Source organism: Pezoporus occidentalis, unplaced genomic scaffold (genome assembly GCF_034315485.1).
Source record: "Pezoporus occidentalis ecotype Australia unplaced genomic scaffold, CSIRO_AGI_Poc_V1 ctg1, whole genome shotgun sequence".
In the NCBI taxonomy this organism is placed as follows: domain Eukaryota; kingdom Metazoa; phylum Chordata; class Aves; order Psittaciformes; family Psittacidae; genus Pezoporus; species Pezoporus occidentalis.
The window spans coordinates 12,070,002-12,095,094 of NW_026912778.1; the positions used below are offsets into that span (position 1 = coordinate 12,070,002).

At 37.1% G+C, this 25,093-nt stretch overlaps 1 protein-coding gene across 7 annotated transcripts in view; it reads right to left on the reverse strand.

Moving 5' to 3' along the window:
- Positions 1-2,624: 2,624 nt before the first annotated feature.
- The window catches only part of FAT1 (FAT atypical cadherin 1), a 110,968-nt gene continuing 88,499 nt past the window's right edge, over positions 2,625-25,093 (reverse strand). For 3 of the 7 annotated variants that reach the window (XM_062635844.1, XM_062635668.1, XM_062635935.1), the window contains 16 exons: positions 23,914-24,303; positions 22,498-22,712; positions 21,954-22,091; positions 21,510-21,653; positions 19,672-19,869; positions 14,671-15,472; positions 13,620-13,751; positions 13,355-13,518; positions 12,309-12,771; positions 11,648-11,801; positions 11,309-11,419; positions 10,475-11,106; positions 10,094-10,231; positions 8,034-8,093; positions 5,324-5,359; positions 2,625-4,356 (listed from right to left, as the gene is read on the reverse strand). In XM_062635844.1, coding sequence (XP_062491828.1) covers positions 3,731-4,356; positions 5,324-5,359; positions 8,034-8,093; positions 10,094-10,231; positions 10,475-11,106; positions 11,309-11,419; positions 11,648-11,801; positions 12,309-12,771; positions 13,355-13,518; positions 13,620-13,751; positions 14,671-15,472; positions 19,672-19,869; positions 21,510-21,653; positions 21,954-22,091; positions 22,498-22,712; positions 23,914-24,303 — 4,403 coding nt within the window. In that variant the 3' untranslated portion in view covers positions 2,625-3,730. Of the gene's footprint in view, positions 4,357-5,323; positions 5,360-8,033; positions 8,094-9,578; positions 9,633-10,093; positions 10,232-10,474; positions 11,107-11,308; positions 11,420-11,647; positions 11,802-12,308; positions 12,772-13,354; positions 13,519-13,619; positions 13,752-14,670; positions 15,473-19,671; positions 19,870-21,509; positions 21,654-21,953; positions 22,092-22,497; positions 22,713-23,913; positions 24,304-25,093 lie in introns of all 7 variants that reach the window. The other 4 variants (XM_062636015.1, XM_062636134.1, XR_009967988.1 and 1 more) reach the window with 3 other exon arrangements.

Consider the following 25,093-nt stretch of genomic DNA (forward strand, 5'->3'; position numbering starts at 1 on the left):
TTCCTCCCACATGCCAGCTGTGGAAGAATGAATAATGCTGCCAAAATTCACATAAGCTTCAGAGTGCTTGCTTTAATGGGGGCGTCAAATTTTCCAATATTTTTGTGTGGGTTTGAAAGCCATTTACAGCTAAAAATTGGCAGCAGCTATGAAGAGATACTGAGGCACCCACCTCTGACTTTTGTGAGAGGCACGTGTGCAAGGCTTTGCTGTGAAGTACACAGACTCCTTGTATGGAGGCTTCAGGGGCCTTGGATGGCAGTTTGCAGCTAGTTTTTAGTGTGCAGAGCTGTGATCTGGACAGAGCTTGTGAATGCAAAGTCAGGAGTCATCCTGGGCACCTGCTTATCAGTAGCCTCTGTCTGCAGAGGTGTCAGCCATGAGCCTGAGAGAGCAGACTAATCTCTGCAGCTGTCTTCAAGGGCTTACCAGATAGATCCACCATGGAGTGGTGGATTTATCACCTTCTTTCTCCTCTACCCCAATGAAAGGGTGGATCTTGTGTCTTGCAGTTAGAGACTGATTCAATACTTTCTTTGGCCTGAGAGGACTCAGATTTGTTTCCCTTGGGCAGTGCAGGCAGGAAATCTCATTGGACTTGGTTGCTTGGGACAGTACTTGTTTCATGGGTAGAGCAGGGAACAATGGAAAAACAATCTGAGTAAATATCCTTGGAAAAGGGGCCAAAGCCTGGTACTCTCTGGTCTTGTTCCTTCTTGTAAGTGTGTACCTCTATCCTGGAGTCCTCAGATCAGGTGCGAGTGTTAAATACTGACAGAAATAAGCTTCATAGGTATGTCGTCTGTTTTCACCTCTTTTAAATACTATTAATCAGGTAGAATAGCAGTTTGTTCTCTGCTCTGAGGCAAAATATTTCCTACATTCCGAACAAAACATAGATTGGACAGAAGAGATTTGACTAAAATCTGCTCAATAAACTTCCGAGTTCTACTAGCTCATAAGTGTCTGTGTGTGTGTGTGTGTGTATATATGTGTGTGTATATATGTATATATATATGTGTATATATATGTATATATATAATCTTCCACCTTCTGTAGAAGGACAGAGAGTTAACTGGAGTCCAGTAAAGGGCCAGTAAAGCAAGAAACTGGCGTCTCTTTCATGAGAGACTTGAGAGAACTGAGGCTGTTCAGCCTGGAAAAGAGAAGGCTCACTGGTGAACTTATTAATGGTTATGAATACCTGATGTGAAAATGTAAAGACAGGGACAGGCTCTTCTTGGTGATGCCATGTGGCAATGGGCACAAACAAACACATGAAACTACATCCATGCATAAAACTTTCCCTGTGAGGAGACAGGAACGGGTTGCCCAAGAAAAGTTTTAGTCTCCATCACTGGAAACAGTCAAGAGATGCCTTCTAAGGTCAACTATTCAATCTGGGGTGTTGCTTTAAGACCTTTTAATATGGATATGTGAACTACCCAAAAGCTGAGATGAAGTTTGTATTTATCTTTAGCCGCTTAACATGTATAAGGAATTAAGTAAAACATACTAATAGTAACTATAGACTTGAATGTATGACTCCACTGAAACTCCCTATTTTAAAATGTTTGGCTCATAAAATAAACCATCTGGTCTATGCTTTTGAGTGTCTTGGGCTACTCTTGGGTCAAACAGTGCTCTGCTGTATCAGTGTTTTATTGGGTTAAAAATCTTATCAGGTTGGTCTTGTGTATTGCTGTAGCTTTGTGTGGGAAGCCGATTTAACTGTGCTTACTGGACTTGAATTAGGTGGTAATAGCTCCCGATATTTCTGCAAAGGAAGCATTTGTTTAACATGGCCTTGCTTTACCCACCAACTGCAAAGCTGATTGATGTGGAGTTGAAGCTGCCTGTTATTTCCTTAAGTGGCAGCTATCACACCCTCTTGTCCTTTGCCCCGTGTTGCCTAGCAGCACAGTTCTTGTGAAAAGATAAAAAGATGCTTTGAGACTTTCAACAAGGTTTTCTTCAGTTGCTCCATTTTGTGAGTACACAGCCCTCTTAAATACAAATCCAGTATCCTGTTCCCCCAGATGGTGGAAAGCCTAGGCTTAGCTCTCATGTGTGGGAGAATCTAATACTGTACCGTCCCAGGCTACAGAACTTTGAGATGGAAAACAGTGGAGATAGAGCTGAAAGGAGTCCAGGGTATATTAAAAATTCACTAATGTGCTAAGAAATCTGTCCTGGCCTTAAAATGCATCCCTTGTGCAAGAGGCAGGAGACAGATATCTCATTCCTTTACCTCACCATCAGGGCAAATTTGGGCTAGAGAACTTTGTTAGATAAACCAAGCTCTAATCAGAAAAGCAGCTGGATAATATACAGGTAAATGTCTAGTGTGAATTTAATGCAGAAAATTGCAATTATAATTGCGCAAAACCTCCATTCCATTTATCACAAACTGAAAGTGGCACAGAAATTCCAGCATACAAATACATAATCAAGGGACAATTATTCTTAACTATTTGGGTGATTAAGAAAGGAAGAAACTGCTTTAAAGGGCTTGTTTTTTTTTCTGTATCTATTTTGAGGACTTACTTAAGCAAAAACACTCAGTAATTTACGTAGCTGATATTGTATGTTCAAAGAAAAATGCAAACTACCCAGAAGGCTACTGGAGTTTGATACCCATCAATCTTTATTCATACTGGCCCGTTTACTTTTTCACACCATTAAGTAGACACACACTGCCATCTAGTGAGCATCTAACACAGCTGCGCTTTGACTTCTGAGGAGAGGGAAAAGTGGTGCTTGGAGCAATTAACTTCGTACAGTACAAAACATATACAGACTTAAAAACGCTGCACTGAATGCTTTGTCAATTGTATATTATATATAATACAGATACACAGAGCAAAGCTAAAGTATTTTATTAATAATTTATTGTCAGTAAGAAAGACTGGCTAATGGTAATTTTCAGTAAAAACCTTTCTTTACAAGACCATTGGATCACAAATATACAGACACTATAAAAACTGTGTCATGGTGGTTTTGGTTCTAAACTGGTATGTAGAGGGCCCCCAACGCACTTTCCAAGAAGGGAAAAATTGTTTACAGTTTTAAAATACAGCAACCCATTTAAGACATTTCCATGTAGCTGACCCAGAAGAGCATCAGACTTAACCTATGTACAGTTGGAATTGTGTGAAAATGTTTTTTTTTTTTTTTATTTTTATTTTTTTTAACATATAATGAAATGTCAAACCTTAGTTTTCTGGGGAATACATACAGTGACGCCCTGATTATAATAAGTCAGGGTGCTAGTTTTTAATGGCACACTAACACCACTAGTTTCAGTGGGAAACAAATTCACAAAATATCTACAAAATCTAGTTAAAACTATTAAAATCAAAACTGTACATAAAATTTACAAAAAGTAGGAGAAAAGTAATTGCATTAGAACTATAAATATATGTATCATGCTAACATGGAGAAGTGGTATGTGATTTTTCTTAACATAGACAATGTAAGTACAAAAAGGATGTTCAGAAATGGCACAGCCAATGGAAATCTTGGAACTGTCCAATTACAGTAGGTCAGGAAATGGAAACAGGCTGATTTAGTGAAATGAACTGCATGATCCAAGGCTGCCATGCCAGTTTAGCTCACTGAAACAAAAGCATTCACTGTGGCTAGGAAAAAGAAAAGAATAAAAAAGCTTTTGAAAGTTGTTCTAGAATTGATAAAGTTTGTTAGAGTCCAGGCACTTTCGTTGAGTGTGTCAGACTTCTGTATGTTGCTGGGAATCAAGTGGAGGAATCTTCACATCTTCAAAATGACCGTCGTCTCCACTCTCATAGTCACTCATCATGACTTCTGACTCCATTTCACAGCATGCTGACACATCAGAGCATGAAGCTGTGGAAGCATACACAGACATGGACATGCTGTCTACAGTTGGTGCTTCAAAGTCTCTATTGTACCCTAATGTGTAAGGAGCGTAAGGTTCTCTGTAACTACCGCTGACACCACTGGCTGCGGTCTGAGGTTCTGACATGTCTGCAGGATAGTGATGGGGAAGGTACTGATTAAGGTTAAATCTCTGCCTGCTTCTTGCAGAAGAACCCAAGCTACCTACAGCTGGCATGTCTCTGGGTGGCTGTATTGACTCAAATTGGTCGCTGTATTCTGGTGGTAACGGTGGAAGCTCATCAGGTGCAGGGAAGTCATCAGGTGGAGGTGGAAAATCACTTTCTATGTCATAACCACCAGGGTAATAGTCTGTATCGATGGCATTTGGATCATTGTAGAGGGGAGCTGACTCTTCAACCACTTCATAATTTGGATACTCTTGGATACCTGGCAACTGAACGCTTGGCATCCAGTCTGATGTATCCCAGTGATAACCTGAAAAGGTAATTTTTTTTTTTTTTAAAAGTAGTATTAGTATCTTGTCTTCAAGTCAGTCTGAACTGAGAAGTCAATATATGTATTAAGCCAATGCAGTCACCATGATTAGGACAGTACTTGTTAATTAGAGAGCAGTTTGTCCCGGTTCCACAAAGACATTTAACACAACACAACTTTACATTATGCCATGCATTAGATATTGCGTTATTCACACTTGAACTTTTACATTTTATTTTGACATCACGCCTAACACAGGAAGAGCTGTTGGTCACCTATGGAATGTGCTATTGCAATACATAGTATAGAACTGTTCACCAGACAGCAAAGAACCAACAGGCTCCCTGGTGCAGCTAAATTCTTAATTGTTGTTGGGTAATTACAGTTAGGGTGATAACAGCTACGTGTTTTTCTTAAAAATATATTTAGCACATACAAACCATATTTTTCTTGCATAAAAGAAATAATGTTTAATTGGTAAAGTATCCAGACCATTTAAAGCAACTTTACCCCTTAACTGAAATGTAAGGGTAACTTCACAAAATGCTGTTAGCTCTACATAACTGCCACACACCTCTGCTAAAAATCCTTGACTATTAGTAAAGGCATTCCACATTCAAAGGTCAAAACAAGATCAAAATTCCACATACAAGATCAAAACACGAAAATCAAGCTTAATCATGCATAAATGACTGAAAGTGATCCTTTCTCACAAACTCCCCTTAAATAAGTTTGTATTCATCTGCTGGAAACTAGATGTAAGCCTAATCTCATTAAAAAAAAAGAATTTTCTCTCATCTGAACACCGAAAAGGAAACTACTACAGAATTGTAAGAAGGTGCAAATCTAGTTAAGAATAATCACTGCAGACAGATGCACAGCAAGCAAGAGATAGTAAGTTTGTGTTAAAACCAAGTATTAACAGAAATATTTTGGTGAACATCAACAAACTGCATGCAGAAGTCACCTCTTGAATTGCTGAGGTCAGGAACAGCAAAAGATTCTTTAGGTGGCAGAATGAGAAGAAAAAGGAGAAAACATCTGTAGTTAGGAATCAAATACTAGAACCAATATGAAGATAAACAATGACTGTCACTAGGATGTTCATGCTGCTTTGCTTTTTTTCCAGTTTACTTAGCAGTGCTAAAGGAGTTTTGGTTTCTGTTGTGTTTTTTTTGTTTGTTTGTTTTACTCCTGGGATCCTTCTTTGTTAAACTTGAACTGTAGAATAGTTACTGAGTTACATACAGCCCACCTGGGACATGGCTGTGTGATGGCAAAATCTGCAGTCTCTAGTTTGCTGAAATCCTCTTATCAGTAGATTTAGGACTTCTGCTAAAAAAGGGTAACAAGACTCGACTTTTTTCTTTCCTTGTATCCCCCTTTGTTTTTTGATATAGGGCTGCATCTCTTAGGACTTGCACTTTCCAGTATTTCATGCAAAGACGGGAATGCTCCCTGTAGTATCTAGCTTACATACGCTGTGCACTGGGAGACCTGCCTCCCTTGGTATACTAATCCCAACAACTCACGCTCAGCAGAGAATTGGCCAGTGTTATCTGATGAATTTAGGTTTCTTTCTCTTCAGGAACCTATATTCCCTGTTCAGGTCTCTAAGGATGAGTGATGCCTATCCTAATGCCAGAATCTTTTCCTAAGAATGGATATTTTTACCTATTCTTTGAAGACTGGAAGGACAGAGACTGACTCTTAGGGGAGGTTCCTTTTTCTTTTCCTTTTCAAGCTTGCCTAACCCAGACAAGAAAATATTGTCCACAGTAAAGGAGACACCAGTTGAAGATCTAAGACTCTTAAAACATCTCTGCCCTTATCTCCAGGAGAAGGTTCTGACCACTACATCTACTTAGAAGATGACATTCTTAATTTTTCTAAGGAAACTGGGTGCAAAACTGAAGATGATAGGCAGACTGTGGTCTTATGACTTAGTGCACTTTTACCAAGGAATGGAACCTGATGTGCCCATCTTTCTAGGTGATGACCTGCTAGACTGGAGCTATATTTTCTCTTGCATGCGGCATTATCAATCTGCATGGAGCTACAACCTCCCCTGCAGAGCAGTGCAGAGAATGAAGACCTGCAACTGTCCTGGAATGAGACTACAGTTCATGCTTCCAGGATACCTCTTGAACAGAAACACTTGGGGAGACTAAAGGAAAAGACCATCTGTCCCAGAATGTGACCTTGCTGAAGGCTTGAGCAAGGATCTCTGCTACTCAAGCTGGCACTCTCCTGAGGGTGCTCAAAAGCAGAACTCTACCCAAGATGCTTTGAAAGAAGGAATGCTTATTAAGAGTAGAAACTTCCAAGTGTTAAGAAGTAGCTGAGCAGAACATCTTCAATTTCTCTACAAATATTGTGCAATGCATAAAATATTTATATTTATTTTACAGTGACACTAAACCACCAAGCAATACTTACAACTTTAACTTGAGAACTACATCCATCATTTTTAGTTTCTACCAGTCAAAATCTCAGAGAAAATCTGAGTGATTAAATATTTCCCCATATAGATTTTGCCTCTTCTAGTCTTCCAATTCTCCCTTCATAAGTACTGTGCATTACAGTTTTCTATCACTGAGGACTCTATACGTACACATCAATTACTGTCATGTAATTAGGAGTCTCTGCATTTTTTGTAGACAATGTATGTGTCTGTCTGCATACATTAGACAGGATGTACTTCAAATAGTAAATCTAAGAATCTTTAGATACTGTAATTTTATATTCTTAAAATGGCTTTAAGTAGAAATTAATAAAAAGTAGGGTTTTCTCAACAAATAGGAAACATGTGCTATGGATGGTATTTCAGAAGTAACCTCTGCAGCCTCATGGTCATGAATTGCTTGCATATTACTGGAACTTTAGGGAGTTTTAAGTTAATTAAAAGAATAGTTAGCATTTGTATAGACTCATTGGCACCTTTGTTACTACTATTATTTTGTAAAGAGTTGTGTTTTCCAGAGTGGTCAGTTCTTAAATGTTAGGGAAGAAATAAAATTCCACCAAAAATGTCTACTTCATCTAATTTCTGAAGATATACTACACACACAAGTATATGTGTGTGCACATGTATACACCCAAACATACCTTTTAGATACTGATTTAAGGCTGGGTAGTAACTACTTAAAGCAATAGGGATGAGTATGCCCATACACCTCAAGATCATATGAAAAATCAGAGGTTTTTGCTAAAGAGACAGACTGATCTGACAAACAGGGAAGTGAATATTGTCATCGGACTACTCCCATTCTGCTCAGCTGGACAAGGTGCCAACATATGTGGGTGTGAGAAGAAAAGGAAGCAGGGACTGCTGCTATTTCATCTACAGCAGTGTATGTAATTGCCTTTGATGCTGTCTCAATACTGCTGGGAACTTTGGCATGAAAATTTTCAGGAGTAAGAAGAGAGTAAGATCTTTTCATACCAATACTTCCCCCCCCCGAGATCACACTGTAAAACCTGTCCACAGGGTAGCTACAGCATACACATGAAAATACTAACAGATATACAATATAAACATATCCTTTGTTAAAACTTATCAGAAAGTCCAAGTAAATAATATTTTATGACTCCCATCTGCTAGGACTACATTAACTAGAAGACAAACGTGCATTATTCTGCAAAACTGTAAATAAATATGAAAAGCATGTATATACCTTCTTTTTCCACCGAGTCAACAACAGCATTGACAAGGTGTATTACAGTCACTATGGAAGCTTGTAAAAGGTATAAAAGGAGCAAATTAAAACAAACCTATAGTTAGTATCACTTTAAAAAGCATATAGATATACAAAAACCACTGTAAAATTGCAGTTCATTACTATTTTATAGAGCAAGATTATTGGTGTACATATACATTTACCCTCTTCTTATCTAGAAAGCAGTTGCATATAATACATAAAATACATCTCTAATAATGAATTTTATTCTTGATAAAAATGGAAATGTAATTACTCCTGAAGCAAATTCTGCATAAGCACAAAACTGCTTTAGTTGACCCAGGATTTCTGAAATTTGCCTAAACATACCATTTGCATAATACTTCATCTAACAGCAATGACCTAAAGCTCTTCTAAAGGCTTGTGTTGCATGAATTAAGGATTATTTCATTAGGCTTCCCTTTTAGACTGAAAACTACTCCCCCACTCCAATATAAGACCAGGGGAAGAAATTTTCACTGAAATGAACTAAAATGCTAGAATATGAAAAATATCTACTAAAAACTTCTGTTGCTGACCTACTTAATTTGTGTGTGAATAGTGGTATCACTGTAGAAATACCAAATTCAGGTTGTGACATTCTGATGTAAATACAGCTGAAATTAATGCATTTTTTGTGTCTTCCCTTTCCCAAGATTCTTTTGGAAGGGAGAAGGATTTACTCTTATATACGATGAGATAAACACATTCATTTTTTTTTTGCATGGCTTGGGGATCAAATTTCAAACTAATAAATTCAGAATCTACCAAAAAGGAAGGAACAATATTTATGATGCTACAGGTATTTCTCTTAAAATGATGTATTAATGAGTAAACAATACATGACAAGAAATGTAAGTATAGAATACATGAAATATATGGGATGGAGAGGAGGGGAGAACCACATGTACTGCACAACACTTTATACCACAGGAAAAAGGTTGAAAATTGGTAACAGGTCTACAGGTAGAATGACGAGTACTGTTAAGCATACCATTTTACTTTCACCACTCATTAACACGTTTCTTTTCATGCTGTTAAGAACAAATCACGCTACTTCACTGAGAAGTAGAATGTTCTTTATTCCTAAGCTAAAGCAATTTCAAATTCTTTTTACCATACAGAGACAAAAGCAGAAATTGGAAAAGGAAGTCAAAACACCTTAATGTAGTGAATTAAGTTATGAGGCAACTGTGGCTTTGTCCAATCATTCTGAAATGTTTCTGAATGCACAGATGCATTCACAGCAACTGTAAAAGTGTCTGTCATCACAACGGAAAAGTAAAAGACTTCCAATTAATAATAATAAATCCCCAATATACATATGCTGATTATATTTTGATGGACTGGATTTGTGATCAAAATATATTTTATATTGGCTTTTTTCAATGTAGGAATTTTTTATGAATTCATTTTAATCATGGTGAAAGCCAAATATACTGTTCTACTGTAACAAAATCCTTTTTGTGCAGCTTCCTTCATTACTAAAGTAATCAAACTTACAAGCAGTCCCTTAAACTCTGCTCTCACTCAGAACTGATCTGATCCATATGGGAGCTGAGGTCGCAGCAAGAAAAAGAGAAGGAAACAAATGAAACTGTAACACCAGAAAGGCTTTTACTGAGAGCTGAATGTCAAAGTGAAAGTTATTTGTGCAGAAGCCATTTTTACAATTCCCTGTATTCTTCTATCAGGTGGTAACTGATGATTACCTAGAAAAGTCTCTCAAATTTGAACACACTTTTAACACCTTTTAAACACAAGGCTCTGAACACATCTAATACTCTAACAGCAGAATGATCACATATAATTTTAAGCTAAAGTAATTAAAACAAGGTGCAATGCAGGCAAAATACTTAAAAAAATAACATATTGTGTTATTAACATAAGTAAATACAGATATATATATTAAATAAAATATTATTTAATATATATTGGATACATGTAAGCCCTATTGATACTAAGAGATGCAAAGACAGAACAAATAAACCTATGGGGCAAGACTGCATTTTACTTACCGTTGTCATCACATGATTCAGACTGAAAGGAGCTGAGAGACTGGACCTCAGACATGCTTTCTCTAGCACTGTAAGGATGGGAGTTCTTTTCATCCAGAGGCTTTTTTGAAAGACAGGGGTCAAGATCTACTACTTTAGCTGAAAGAAGTGGTGAGATAATTATTAGATTCTAGATTAGAGTCAATAACATTTAAGGCTAAGATCTACACATTTTTACAAAACTTAGCAGAGCTTGAAGCTCAATCAGTCAGACTCAAACCCCAGTAAAATCATAATGCCTTTTGTAACATAACAGGCATAGACAAAGACTCTGCATTCATAATAAAATTGCAGCAGCACACACCTTTAATAGAAAAGTAATAAAATAAGAACACTTCTTACTGTCATAGTCAAAATCCCAGCTGGGTTTCTGTATTGAATCGCTGTCTGAAGGAGAGTTGGAGGGAGGTGGAGGTGGCAAATTTGGTGCTACGCTGCAAACAGCTACAGCTTTCCGATGACCATGTACAGAATCTGGGTTAAAAGTACTAAACTCTGGGTGCTCGGGGATAGCAGACCCTTCAAAAGAATTCCTGTCAAGATTATTCCTGGAGTCACTTGGAATGCTTGGAGTGTATGAAATGGGACGAACAGGAACCTGTGGTGGAATGTCAGAATAGATGTTCTTATTCAATTTTGCATCAAAATAAGGTCTTTGCAAGAAAGCTGTTGTAACTCCCAGCTGCTTGTCTTCAGGTTCTGGCTGATGCTTCTTCTTTCTACTAATCACTTTGCGGCAAACAACAAAAATGACAACTAACAAGAATATTCCTGCGATGAAAACAATAATCCCAATCACTTCAGCTAAGCTAATGTTCCAAGATGTTGAAACGTATTTGTTAAGAACAATGTCTGTGCAGTGTTTTCCTCCAAATCCATGACTACAATTGCAGTGATATGAACCGTAAGTATTCTCACAAAGTGCACCATTAAGACATGGGTTTTCTATGCATTCATCGACATCAGTCAGGCACCTACCAGAAAAAGAGCAGAGCAATCAGTGATGGTTAGTTTACACTGGTAGTCTTTGTTCTAGTCTCCTTGATCTCAACACATTTAATATACAGTACTATACACTACTAAGCAATTTGCTGTTTTATTAACATTACAGATTTCAACCAATTTGAACTGTTAAGTAATACAGTTAAAATTCCATTTATGTGGAACACTACCTACCTTTCTCCACGGAAGCCTACTTCACACTCACAAACAGGTCCATCCAAACTGTCAATACACTTGCCACTGTTTTTACAAGGATTGTCTTTGCAGTATGGACCCAGCTGGCACCTGCAAGGGTGAAAAAACCCCAAACCACTACCTTACTGCAAGTGAATATATAGTGTGGGATTCAGGGCTATGCGGGACATAGGGCCTGCCATTAACTTTAACCAACTTCAGTGTGTTTCAACTCTGAACTTTAAGTAGGAAACAGATAAACAAGAAAGCAGAAAAAGTGTTACATTTATAACTTATTCTCTAAAGGGATCATTTGTACAATAAACCATACAAACGTACCTTTGCCCTGTATACTGTCCTCGGCACTGGCAGATAAAATCGTCACTGACTGGGATGCAAGTACCACCATAAAGGCAGGGGTTGGAAGCACACGGATTGACGCTTACATCACAGTGAGTTCCCATAAACAAAGGTGCACACTTGCAGTAGTAACCTGAAATCAAATACATTTTTTTTGAAAGACACACATGACTTTACAGGATTTAAGATCCTCTCTGCCCACTGTTCAGACAGAGTGAGGATAGGAAGAAATAGAAATATTTTTAGCAAAAGACAAAGGAGAGTCTAACAGTAAGTTTTTTGAATATGATTGAAGGATAACTTCCATACTCTCACAAAACTCAAGCTTGTCACTGAATTCAGAATTTTTGAAGGAAGACTCTAAAGTAGGCAGTTAAGAGGACTGACTACAGGCGTTGATACTGAAGTTAATCCCCACTTTGTCTGATGGACTTAGTCTACTTCATACCCCAAGGACCTGAGTCTAGAACACAGGCAGGCACATCCTTCTCACCTGCTCAACAATCCTACCTGTGGAACAATGTGTTCCACAACTCTCTTGAAAAGCAAGAATTATTCACAAAGTCATTTTGCTCTTCAAGGCAGTAAAGTGGAAAAGCAGTTTTGAAAGCCAACAGCAGAAGAACAGAGCACAGCTTACCTCCATTTGAGAGTGCGTTACAGATGCCTCCATTCTGACACGGACTGCTTGAACAACCTTCCGTGGTAGTCAGTAAACATCCAGGAGTCACATCTACAGATTCTTCCATGTGTGCATAATTTCGTGGTTTACTGTTCAGGGGCAGCTCTTGTCCATTAAGTACAACAGAATCCATACAGCCTCTGAAACCATTGCTAACCTGAGGGCTTCTACCATGTCTTGTACCTTGCTGCCGAATATGACCACCAAAAAACACATGATTATCTAGGTTTAGTGTCCTAAGTGTACCAGGAGCAGTACCAGAAGCAGTATGCACCCTATCCAGAACAAGTCGTGCATAATTTCCATCCACTTCAAGAGATACTGAATGCCACTGGCCATCATTTATCTGAATGCTCTGAACAGAGACAATCCCAGGTCCACTGCCACAATCAAATTTGTATTGGAGCCTTCCATGGTGAATCTACAGAGGAAAAACACAGCATCAACAAATGGTTTGCATGCTTAAAGAATATAAAATATCGATGCCTATAGAAGTTTGTTTGCTGGAGAGACAGGATGATGGCAGTGTTCATGGAAGGATGTTTAATAACATTGTATTCTAAACAGTTACAGTGATTGTGATTCATTCCATATGGTTCTTTAAAATATATACCTTGCACAATTTTCCTCTAGTAATGAAGTCTCAGATCATCATCAAAAGATTATAATACCTCAAGACCTTTCATCTTGTGCTTTAAATAACTTTTTCTGTATGGATTAAATGAGTATTATAAACAAATAAATGTAAAGTTGCAGCTAATTCAGGGTGTTTTTTGTTTTATTTAAAAAAACACTAAAGAAAACTAATTCCTTTTACACATTATAGAAATTCCGTACAAGTCTGTCACCTGGATGTATAACACACTCTACCTTGAAGGCAATTCTCAATTTTAACAATTCTACAGAGATGATATGATTCTATCTTTTAATTTGGCACAAAAAAAAAGTAAGAACATGGTAAGAAGAAAAGAGAAGGAGATATGAACTAAGAGATTTTAACATACCTCTAAGATACTGTAGTCTGTTCCTCGAGCATACATAACAACTGCATGAGCAGAGTAAGTCCTAAGTCTCATTGTCAGCTTCATTTCTTCTTTATTCTCATTTTCCATGAGACGGTATTTCACATAGCTGCTCCCAGTAAATGTCACAGCAGAGCCGGCTGATGCTTAGGAATACAAAAAAGCATAAAAGGTTTTAACACAGGTCTGGAATCAAATTTATGTTTGGAAAGTAATATTTTTTTTGCAGAGATTTTTAATTTCTTACCAGGACACTGTCCGACTTTGCTGTCTTGGCAAACACAGGTGTATTTTCCTTCCTTTGGATCTCCTAAACATTCAGTACCTTCAGGGCATGGGTTTTCTTCACACACACTATTCACCAAGGGGCATTTCCCTTCTGTAAAACAAAACACATTATTTCTCTTCTGTTGGTGGTAATGGTATTTTGTGAAAAGGGAGACTTAAGTGTAGTAGCTGAAAGTAACCCAAATGATATTCCTAACCATCAGACAAAAAAGTGAAGTAATAGTAATGGCACATGACTGGCACCAACACAGATGAAACAAATGGCATATGTAATTACTCAAACAATTCAATTGCCCGAATTTGGCAAATGGTGGTGTGGTTTAAAGTTTACCATTACTATCATACACCATAAAAAAACAACATGTAGGTATTCAACATGGACAGAGTGGGTTGGGGGGAGCAGAAGAGAGTGTCTGTATTTTAGACAGAAAAGGAACAGGCTTTAAATATTTACTTAAGATGTGTGAATTCACTCAGGACCATGATTTCAAAGCCATAGTTTTAAAAAGAAATGTTGTTTTCCTTGGAGCTAAAGACAAATAAATCTTCTGTTATAAATCTGTATATGTACCTTAATGAATATTCATTTCCCAGTTCACCCTGCCATTCCTATGCAAGTTTGGAAGTTGCATGGGCTACTCCTCTAAGCGGAGACCAGGTAGTATTCAGGTACTTTGCAAGCATTACCTTTGTGCATATAAGACCAAAAACGGCTGGCAATTTAGAATAGGGAGCAAAAAAGGGAACTTCCTTCATAAAATGGAAAATGAAGGTGCAGCTATAAAAAAACAACCCTTCCATAAGCCTGTATTACGTAAACGCTTAAAATGACGTAATGAGACAAGAAAGAATTACTCCCTACTCTGAATAAAATTAGGCAAATACTGCAGTGAGGGTTACAGGACATTCTTAATCTTGTCCCATAACTTGAATTTTCCCCTGTGTATTACGGCTGTTCAAAACCAAACCAGTCTTTTCAAGGATATGGTTTTCCTTACCGCTTTTCTTACCTTTACAAAGACAAACTGCTGTTCTGTGATGACGGGGAGTGACAAAACTCAACCTGGCTGTGCTGTGGGTTGACATGATGTTCTCATCCACTGTTACCTTTTCTTCACAAAATTTCAAAGGACAATCTAGGCCCGCACAAAGTTTATGGAAAACATCAATTATTCGGACACCCAAAATCTCCTCTAGGTCAGGCACAGAAGAGTTTATTTTGTGGAGCAAAATTCTCATTGGATGCTGAGAGCTACCAGACTTTTCAATATTCAGAAGGACATCAAGATTTGAAGGAGGATCAGAGGGCTGCAAACTAACAATCTGGATATCATTTCTCCTCACACCCAAGATGTTTCTCAATGCTCTTTGGAAATTGCGCCAGTAATCACCAATGAATTCTTCAGGGGCAAGGTTTGCAAAGCGTATTGCGATGCTGTGATTTAGTAAATCTTGTGTGATTTGTCTGATATGCACAGTAATATCAGCTGCAGTTGTAAATTTTCCATCTGTAACAGTGACATTTAGGAGGTACTGTCCTACGTCCAAGCTTTTATGTGCTATTAGTTTGCCACCGGTACTGGAAACAGAGAACAACGATTCCATTTTGGGGTCCAGACTGTATGTCAGAGTATCATAAACATCTTGATCGGTTGCATGAATTTTTCCAATAACACCACCTGAATATTCTTCTCCAAAGGCTGTGATAAAGATTTCTAGAGGCAGAATTGCTGGAGAATAAATGCTTTCCTCAATAACTCGAATATCAATGTAAGTCAAAGATGAAAGCGGTGGTTTTCCATTATCTGCCACCTAAGGAAGATGAGGATAGAGTTAGCTTTTTGTACTGTGGATAGTACAGTCGCATTTTTCTACAAAAAAAAAAAAAGGTCCCTACAAGAATATGGTTTATGTTAATTTTACAGCTCCTGACATCACTGCAAATCCTGAAAATTTAAGAAGCTTATATAAGTAGGTTCATGCAAACATGTTTTCATGTCTTCCAAGATTAAATGGCTGCAGGGCTCTTAATACCTGGTAATGCCAGGAAACCACTAACACTTCTAGCAAATTCAGAGGAAATGCACAGTAGCCAATTTCAGACAGCAGATGGTGCTTGAAGCTTTTTTATTTCAAGCATGGAAACTCATTACGAACTCGGAATGAGTCATGCATTAGAAATTTACAACATGCTTCACCACAGTTATTAGGAGGTGGTCTTGAAGACATTCTAAATGCAGTATGCCAAGCAGTACTTCAAAAAGAAAACGATACATGTAGAGAGTTACAATTAATTATATTGTCTTTCATGATTTATGATCATGGAGAGGGGAAAAAAACCCCACCTGTAGTGGTACTTGCTTCAGACAATTAAAATAATTGTCTTTAACAGAATCAGCCTAATTCAATTTTAAAGCCTGTTTAAACACCATGTCCCCTATCCTCCACTCCTTTTTTACAAAAGCATACATTGTTGTCATACGAAGAAGGGACCAAAAAAAAAAAAAAAAGTGTAGAAAAGTGAGAAAAGAGCATTCCCTTGGGTTCACTTCTTTCTATTTCTCAGTTCTTGCTTCCCATTTACCTTTTTCCCAGAGCTCTTTCCCAGTTACTGAAAGTGAGACTAAAGAAAGGGGTGAAGAACTGGAGAGATGTGAAGGGACAGATGGGGTATATAGAGTTCAGAAGGTATCCTGCATGGTTCAAAAGATTTTACAATAATTTTACAATTACTACAGGTAGTTGATACACTTTGAAGATCTATGCAGAGAAGCTGCTTGTGACTTTTCATATAAATTTAAGCCAAAGAGTTAAAACGCCAGGCACGAGATTGTCTGTGGGTGTCCACCTCATCACAGCATTTTTAAAAAGTAACGCATGTCTCATAGAAATGCTTGTCTTCATCCATTAATTCCAAAAGACAGGCATGGCTAGAAACTTGCCCTCTAGTTACCCAAACGTAAATAACAAGAGAGAGTGCTCCAGCTCAAGTTGGCAAAGTTTTGTTTTGCCTAGAATTCTGCCTGGAAACAAGACAAGGCAGGCAGTTCAGTTACAGGAGAAATGCCAAAGGGAAAAAAGAAAGGGTTCAAAACAAACAGGCAAGCAAAATTAAAACAAATGGACAGCAAGACGGAAAGAAGAGCCCCAGGAGAAGTGATTTTTCAATAGTGCAGATATTTAAAAATCTGCTGTGGTTTTAAACTAAAGACTTCAGAGTGTGGCATAGAGGACTGTATGACTCATAGCTGAAGATTTCACACACTAATGCTGTAAGACATTTGTTAATGGATAATCTATTTCCTTTGGAGAGAGGGAAAGCAAATGCGAGAGAGGGAAAGCAATGTGGCATGCACATGAAAAGTGGCTGTTTGGAAAAGAAAACACCTTATTTCTATTAAACCCACAAAAGTAAAGAAAGGCTTATGTTAAGTAAAGTTTGTTTGGTGGTAGTGAGTGTGTGGGGAGTATAAAGGAGGGATTATGTGTGGGGTTTTGTTCAAATTTTTTTGTTTTCCCTAATTAAGGTATGCCTGGAACATAAGAAGACCACTGCCTCAGCAATCCATTCAGGAAGCAGCCAAGGTGAAAGCTGTCAATACTGAAAAGCACACCAGTGAAGGTCAGTTAAAAAACAAAAACAAGTATTGAGACATGATACACAGCCATTAACTTAAGAGCTGCAAAATGAAAGTGTGGAAAGTGTAAACTTGAGAAGACGCCTTCCTACAGCCTTTGAAAAAAAATTATTTTAAAGGAAGAGGGGAAGAATGTTTTTCCACAGAAGTAACATATCTATTTTTGTGTGTATTATTGGAACTGAAGTCATGTCTTATAGAAATGCTAGTATTAGTCTTGGATGCCTTCATCCTCATGCATAGTGACTCACTAAGGAGAGGATGACAGCAAATTATTGCAGTGTATCTATTTAAAAAAGCTATCATACTATAAGATGACCAATGGCAATTAAAAGACTGTGACATATTTCCAGAATTCAGGCAGGCAGGAAAGTACAGCACACAAACCATACATGTTAGTATAGTTCATTTGAATGATTTACAGTCTCTGAGAAGCCTTTGTTCTAAATAAGTACATTTGTTATAAGACACTTGTTTGGCTATTGGATGCCGTTAAAATAGCCCTTACTCATTCTCTATAAAAAAGGTACTTTTCAAGTGCTGTGCTAAAGAGAAGATAGCTGAAGTACTGACAGGCTGTTTACAAGCATACTACAGCCTAAGAGTGGCTTGGAAATAAAAGAATTGCATGATTCTACCTAGAGGAAGGTGTTAGATAGGTGCCTCGTAATTAAAGGCAGGCACATTAGGAAGGGCCAAAGGTGCAGCTAAATAATGAAACGTGAGAAAGGCAATGTAACATTTTACATAGAACAGACATAATTGCCTGTGTATGTTTTCATAGAAATATGTTTTAGAAGCAAAATAAATAGAAATTAGTTACTGCTTAAAGAAATGTAAAATAAAACATATGAATCTTACATTTCACTGATGGCACATACAGGAAAAGCACTGCTGTTTTTTCTTCCCTAAACAAAAATGTTACTTTGGAGAACTGGTATAGAACTTGGAAAGCATATTAGGCAAGTGTGAGAATGCCTGGCTCTCCTGCTGTTCTGGACTCATGCAGCCTAGGAAGGACAATAGATCCATCGCCCAAGTACCCTAAAGGGTAATCTGTCCCACCACTAATTAGCAGATCACTACTGAGAAAAAAATGGCTAACAAAGGAATGATACACTTCCCTGCTTCGTTTTTAATCATCGCAATTCTTTAACCTTAAACTAAACTACATTTAAATGGAACCTTTATTTATGATGATTCTTATACTAGCCATATGATGCTCTGAGCTCCTAATGTTTCAGTGACTCAGTAAACGTACAGTACCTGTAGGAAGTTTCTTAATTTTCCTGAAAAAAAGAGACAGACTTTGTCTAAACACTTCATGATTATTATCCAAATGTGGACATAATTCAGTATACACTGATGCAGACGATACTGCTCTAGATCTCTGCAAGAGTATGCTTACTCAGAAATTGTCTGCAATATTACATCTGAGAGTAATTTGGAGATTGAAAAAAATTCCTTGGGTAAAAGTAAAGGTAAGGATTTTTCTTAATACACAAATCTGGAAATGAAGTATAAGAATTAAGGCCAGCTATTTTTAGCTTACCAATTTTAAATCCCCTGTTCACAGCTCCTTAGTTTATAACTGAATTAAAAAGGAGAGGATGAGATTAAAAAAATTGGTTTGAACTTTTCTAACATGAGGTTACAAAAAAGTATTTTAGAGAACTTAGATATGTTTAGGTAACCTAGATTTTTTTTAGACATGGGCTGGTCTTTTTGCTATACAACGGCAAATGTAGCCACATATTACAGCATTTTAGGGTAATTTTTGAGTTTTATGCCATGCTTTCCACTGCAAGATTCTGAGATCTCCAAGTAGTACTGCAAGTTTCAATGCTATAACAAAGGTCCAATGACCTGGTTTTCCAAAATTTTTCTTTAAAAAAAGATGTTTTCAATTGCTACTTGGAAAAGAATGTGTCACTATAGAAAAATATTTCAGTACTGCTATGATGTGCAACTTTCAACATCCCTGTTTCCATTGTATCAGCATATTCCAGCTCACATCTTCAAGGGTCAAAGCAATAGTGGCCAGAGGAAGTCTGCAGGCAACAGCAGATGGCTAAAGTGACCTGCCCCCTGCTGGCTTTTCTAGCATCCTGTGTAAAAGGCAAAGGGCTTACCAAGGCCACTCACTCCGTTAGCATTTCATTTATAACTTACCCTTACTGTGAGTTTAATTAAGCTATTACACCTGTGAAGATTTCCATTTAAACCAACAGATTTTGTCTCTGAAGATGTTACCTCAAGGTATGTGACCCAAATGACTACCTGGCACATCAGGATCTTGCGAAAGGAAGGCAAAGGGTAGGCATACTGGGCATACATGGGAAATGCAAAATGACCAGAGGCAGCACATCCTACCTTAACATGGAGTAAATAGTGATCCCTGACTTTACGATTCAGTGCAGCACCTGTTGTCAATACTCCCTGCTGGGTAATTTGAAAAGTGTTCTCTTCATTTCCACTCAGGATGGTAAAGAGAAATGGAGGGCCATTGTGAGAAGAATCCTTGTCTGTCACCACTAGCTGCAGCACACTAAATCCAACAGGCTTATTTTCCTATAAATGAATAATACAATTACAATGGTTTTGTTAAAATTGAGGACATTGCCTGATGATTTCTTTTTTGCAACAGAAAAAAAAAAAAGAATATCAAATTACTGTCAAACCAGCTAATCAGTGTAAAAGAAATTAGGAAGTACATTTTTAAACTTTGTGGGTTTTTTTTAACTTTATCTTATGACATTTTTTAAAGTAGCTTAGCCTTGAAACCTTACGTTTTCCACTTTTGGTCTGAATTAAGATTCCTCTAGATTAATTACCAAGTCATCAAAGACTTTTAGCTAAAACACCTGTTAAGAATAATTCAATGCCTTTGCTGGGAGGACTAGAGAAAACACACTCCCTATCTAACCCCTTGTGTCCCTAATTAATGTTCTGAACACAGTTGTGGGTGCTACAGCCACAGTCCAATTAAAATATGAAATCCAGGTTTTAAAATTTGCATCATAAAAATCCCTTCAAGTCTGCATCATGTGGGTGCCTGAGGTTTCATGAACACTTCACACACCTTGATCAATCATGTATCTGATACACCACCCCCCCCCCCTTACCTTGTAACAGGTAAGATTAACTTGTAGCACTCCTCCCAGAATATTCAGGCTATACTGTATTGACCAGATTTTTTTATATTTCTACACACACATGTATTTTAAATGCGGAAAAAGTAGAAGCCTTATCGTGAAGGCTCCTACAAGCACACTCTGTTCTTGAGAGAGCAACTCAAGTTAATTATCAGATTTGCAGCTGAAGCTTTATTTCGCCTTCAGTAAAACAGAGAAAGACCATCATTTTAAAACACAAATATTTACATTTGGACATCTAAAGTAATTTGATTTTCATAATAACCAAGCACATTTCCAAATGTGTCCATCTCCAATACGTCAGGAAATGCATACTTGCATTCTTGGGCAACTCCTTCAGCTTTTTCTCTGCTACCCTCATATCGGGACAGGCTGATATGAATGAACTATAAAACATGAGGTCTTCCTTTTTAATTGAGTAAGGGAAGCATCACAGACATTGGTTATATAGTATACAGTTTGAGGGGCTACATTAATTAACATTCACTTCAAGAAAGATTGTAACTGGGGAAAGCAAAATACCAGTGACAATCTTCTGTTTCTTGTTTGTTTGTTTTTTAACTAACAAACAAACAAACCAGTAAGATTCAGGATATCTTACTTGAATACACTATATACGTCGCATAGAGATATATCAACTTGTCCTCTTTTGGAGAGCTATCTTTACAAATCACATACATGGTCTCAATTGCTTCAATAGGTATCTAAACTGTCTTTTTCAAAGCAGTAACTCTAAGATTAAAAATAGTGAAATTATTATGTATTTTAACCTACTGTATGATGTAAGAATGTTATAAATGCAGTCTATAATATACATACATGTACACAAACTATGTGAAAAAAGAACATGCTCAGCTTGCAATGTAAGTTTCTAAATAGACTACACAATATGAATTTTGTAACCCTTAACTCTTATTCAGGTAAGCACTCTCACTGGCAATCTTAAATAATTAAAAATACAGAAGAATGAAACTGAAGCATTAGGTTTTCAAACCTTGAAGTCACAAATTAATACTCCAATATTACTGTTCTGACTATTCCACTCTCTATATTTACCTGGATGATAACACTATAGTTTCCTTTTGAGAATACTGGAGGATTGTCATTTACATCAGAAACATCAATGTTAACTGCAGTTGTGTTAAGTCTTGGTGGGTTTCCATTATCTGACGCTTGAACTGTCAAGGTATAGCCTGAAATCTAAAAAATAATAATTAAAAAAATTCAAACATTGACTAAGGAGTGAAAAAATAGCAAACTCAACTTTTAAGGAAGAAATTTAGTGCAAATCCCCAATAAAGCTTGCTTTCATGTATTTAATCCTTTCTTTTCCTCCCTGCTGCCAAAAAGCACTGACATAAATAGATGCTTTCACATTATTATAGCTATATTAATTTTGGAACATCAGATGGAGATTTACAAATGTAATAAAAATATACTGGTCATCAATTATGTACAGCAAAACTAATCCCAACTGCTCAAAAAGGATCAAAACCTTACCTTTTCTCTGTCTAGAAGTTTAGTTACTTTTATTTCACCCCTTGTGGGGTCAATTGTAAAAGGATTTCCCTGATTGCCATCTACAATTGCGTAGTGAATTCGGTTGTTTGAAGGTCCATCAGCATCATCTGCCATAACCTAAGGGACATTACAGTCTCATGTAAAACAGGTCAAAATAGACTTTATCACATTTCAGATAAACTCATCCTGAAGATCAGCACAGCTAGCTTTGTCTAATACATTTCATAGTTCTCCAGATAAATGTCACCCAAATAGAATGTACCAACATCATTCAATTTCCTGAACTACTTCTGAAAATTGAGGCATGTTCTCAAGAACACAAATATATCACAAAATACCAACTATTTTCCCATAGCATCTCAAGTCCTTTGTTCTGAAACTTTTTGAAATGAAATTTTCCATTCTCTCAGTGGCAAACTTATCTATTCGTTTATGTCCATCGTCAAATCAGTATTAATTCCTTCAAGACTGAAAGCATGATTGCTATGACAGGGTATTTCAAAGGAATAAACCCAATACGTACGGTAATGACTGATTGTTCAAGCATAGAATCTTCACTGATTACTGCAGTGTAAGTGTCTTGGCTGAACACGGGAGTATTGTCATTGATATCTGTTACATTAATATTCACTGTTACAACATCACTTAATGAAGGTGTGCCTCCATCTGTGGCTTCCACTGTCAAGTAGTACTCATGAGAACTTTCATAATCCAAGCTCTCAATGACAAAAATGGCTCCTAGGGAAGAAAAGTAAAAAGGTGAAAAGTTCCTGCTATTACCACAAAAGACTCTCACTTTAAAATCACCTGATTTATACTTTGTAAAGAAAGAAATGAAGAAAAATTAAAAAAGTGTTTTAAAAAAAATCTCCTTTTCTTAATTTTCAATTTAAATTCAGCAAAAATATGAAATGACCTTTAATTTTATTTTCCTTGCAACCAGCATTGATGTCATGATGCATGAAGAGGTGGCAAGAGAAGTGTCTGACCATGATTTCTGATTGATGGAAATATCTGAGTTAAAACGTGAGCTTTTAACTGGCTAAAGATAGTGCAGACTGTAACATACATGCTGATTTGCTGCTGGAAAAGTGTCTTCTTGGAACCTTTTTCCTCTTTTCAATATGTGAAGAAGTTAAACTGGCAAAGTACTTCTACAGCACAGTACTAGCATGCACACTGTAAAAAACAACTGGAAGAACTGCATTTCAATTACGCTGGTATAGATGACTACTATTAACCTTTGGGTAGAAATCTTTTCTAAAACAACAAACTTTACCAGGAATTAACTCTAGAAAACTCTTCTTTAGAGCCAGAGAAGAAAACAAGACTAGAAGTGAGATGTATATTGATCCTCAACAATTTAACTAACAATTATCACTAACACGGAAAACTTCTCCATAGAACCTAAATGCTTCCTGAGACTAAATCTGACTAACATGCAAGCCTAAAATCTCCACCGTCATGGTGAATATATTACCGAACAGAATATTCCAACCTCTCTTTAGTGCTGTATCAAACTCCTTTAGAACTAATGTCTTCATGGACTAATAACTAATTTTTCCAATCAATTTAATTTCTGATCTTTTACCACGTCTGGCCACTCATTCTGATTATACAGCTTTTGTGAAAAGACTATTATGCTTCCATTATTACAGACCTATGTTTCTCCATCCCCTCTGCCCCCAAGATGGGGAATATTCCAGCTAGGTAACCCTTACTCTTGCCAGCTAAATGAATCTAACCCAAATAACAATAAATAGCGACAGCAAATAAAGTTCCTATTCTACGTTTTACTGCACTCCTCTAATGTGTGCTGATAAAATGGGTGAACAGACAGTAGCACACAGATTATACATATTTGGCTGAATTACCGTAAAACAGTATGGCACTATGTGCTTGGTTAGCCTGAAGTATATTCATGGTTGTAATCTGTTACCTGTTGTTGAATCGATGCTGAATTTTCCATGTTCATTGCCACTGACTATTGAGTATGTGATTTCAGCATTGGCTTCAATGTCCCTGCTTGCAGCATAGATCTGGAGAACTTCAGTTCCAACCAAAATGTCCTCTGATACATTTGCACTATATTCCCTGTGCTCAAATACAGGTGGATTATCATTTATATCCAAAACTGAAACTATAAGACTACTTGTTGAAGACAGTCTTCTAGGTAAACCTTCATCTGTAGCCTTCAAAGTTAGAGTGTACACAGCTTGTAATTCCCGATCCAAAGGCTTCTCCAACCGAATTATTCCAGAGAATTCATCAATAGAGAACTGGCCCTCTGCAGAGCTCACCAATGAATAATGGATTTTACGGTTCATCCCTACATTTTGAAAACAATTGCAAAGCATGAAGCAGCCATTAAAGTACACCAACATAATAACAGATCTCATAGTTATAGAAATAAAACATGCATGCTAAGTATTATCCTTCATGTTAAAAGTAAATTTCAGCGAGAGTTAAAGGCTCTTGTGAAGGACTGAATGATTACTGAAAAGATGTAATCTGATTTAAAAAAATAAGCTGACGCTTCATTGCACTGATTTTCTGCCACATAAAAAATCATGGAGCATGGTCTGCTTCAGCCACAGTACTAGCTAATATGAAACGATTAGTAATATAAATCTAATTATAACTTATAAACAACAGCATCTGCTTAGCAGGCTTATAAATAACGCAGAAGGATATAGGAGAGTTAGGCTGCATCAAATAACTAGACTCAATACCAGTAAGTTTATTTAAGAACCATGTCCCCAGATTAAGAGAAACATGATTTTTGGCAACCTTCCTGTACACAACAAAGAAATTGAAAGCTTGTAGGCTTCTGGGCCAAGTATTTTGTTCTTCCTGAGCCTCAAAGACCAGTAAAGTGTGAAAACATTTGTCTGATATCTTCCAATTCAACAACCTAGCTTTATCCTAGCACAAAGCAGGTTGGTTGTTTCATGAGACTAAGGCAACAATTAATTAATGCTATTTGATTAATAAAATGATGATACATGGAAATCCTACACCTTTAAAAAAGGTTGTATTCCTTACAAGAAAGCCTAGAGAACAAACTCTTTCTAAGGTAGTTTTCAGTTCATGTTTACTTACATACTTGTAACTACACA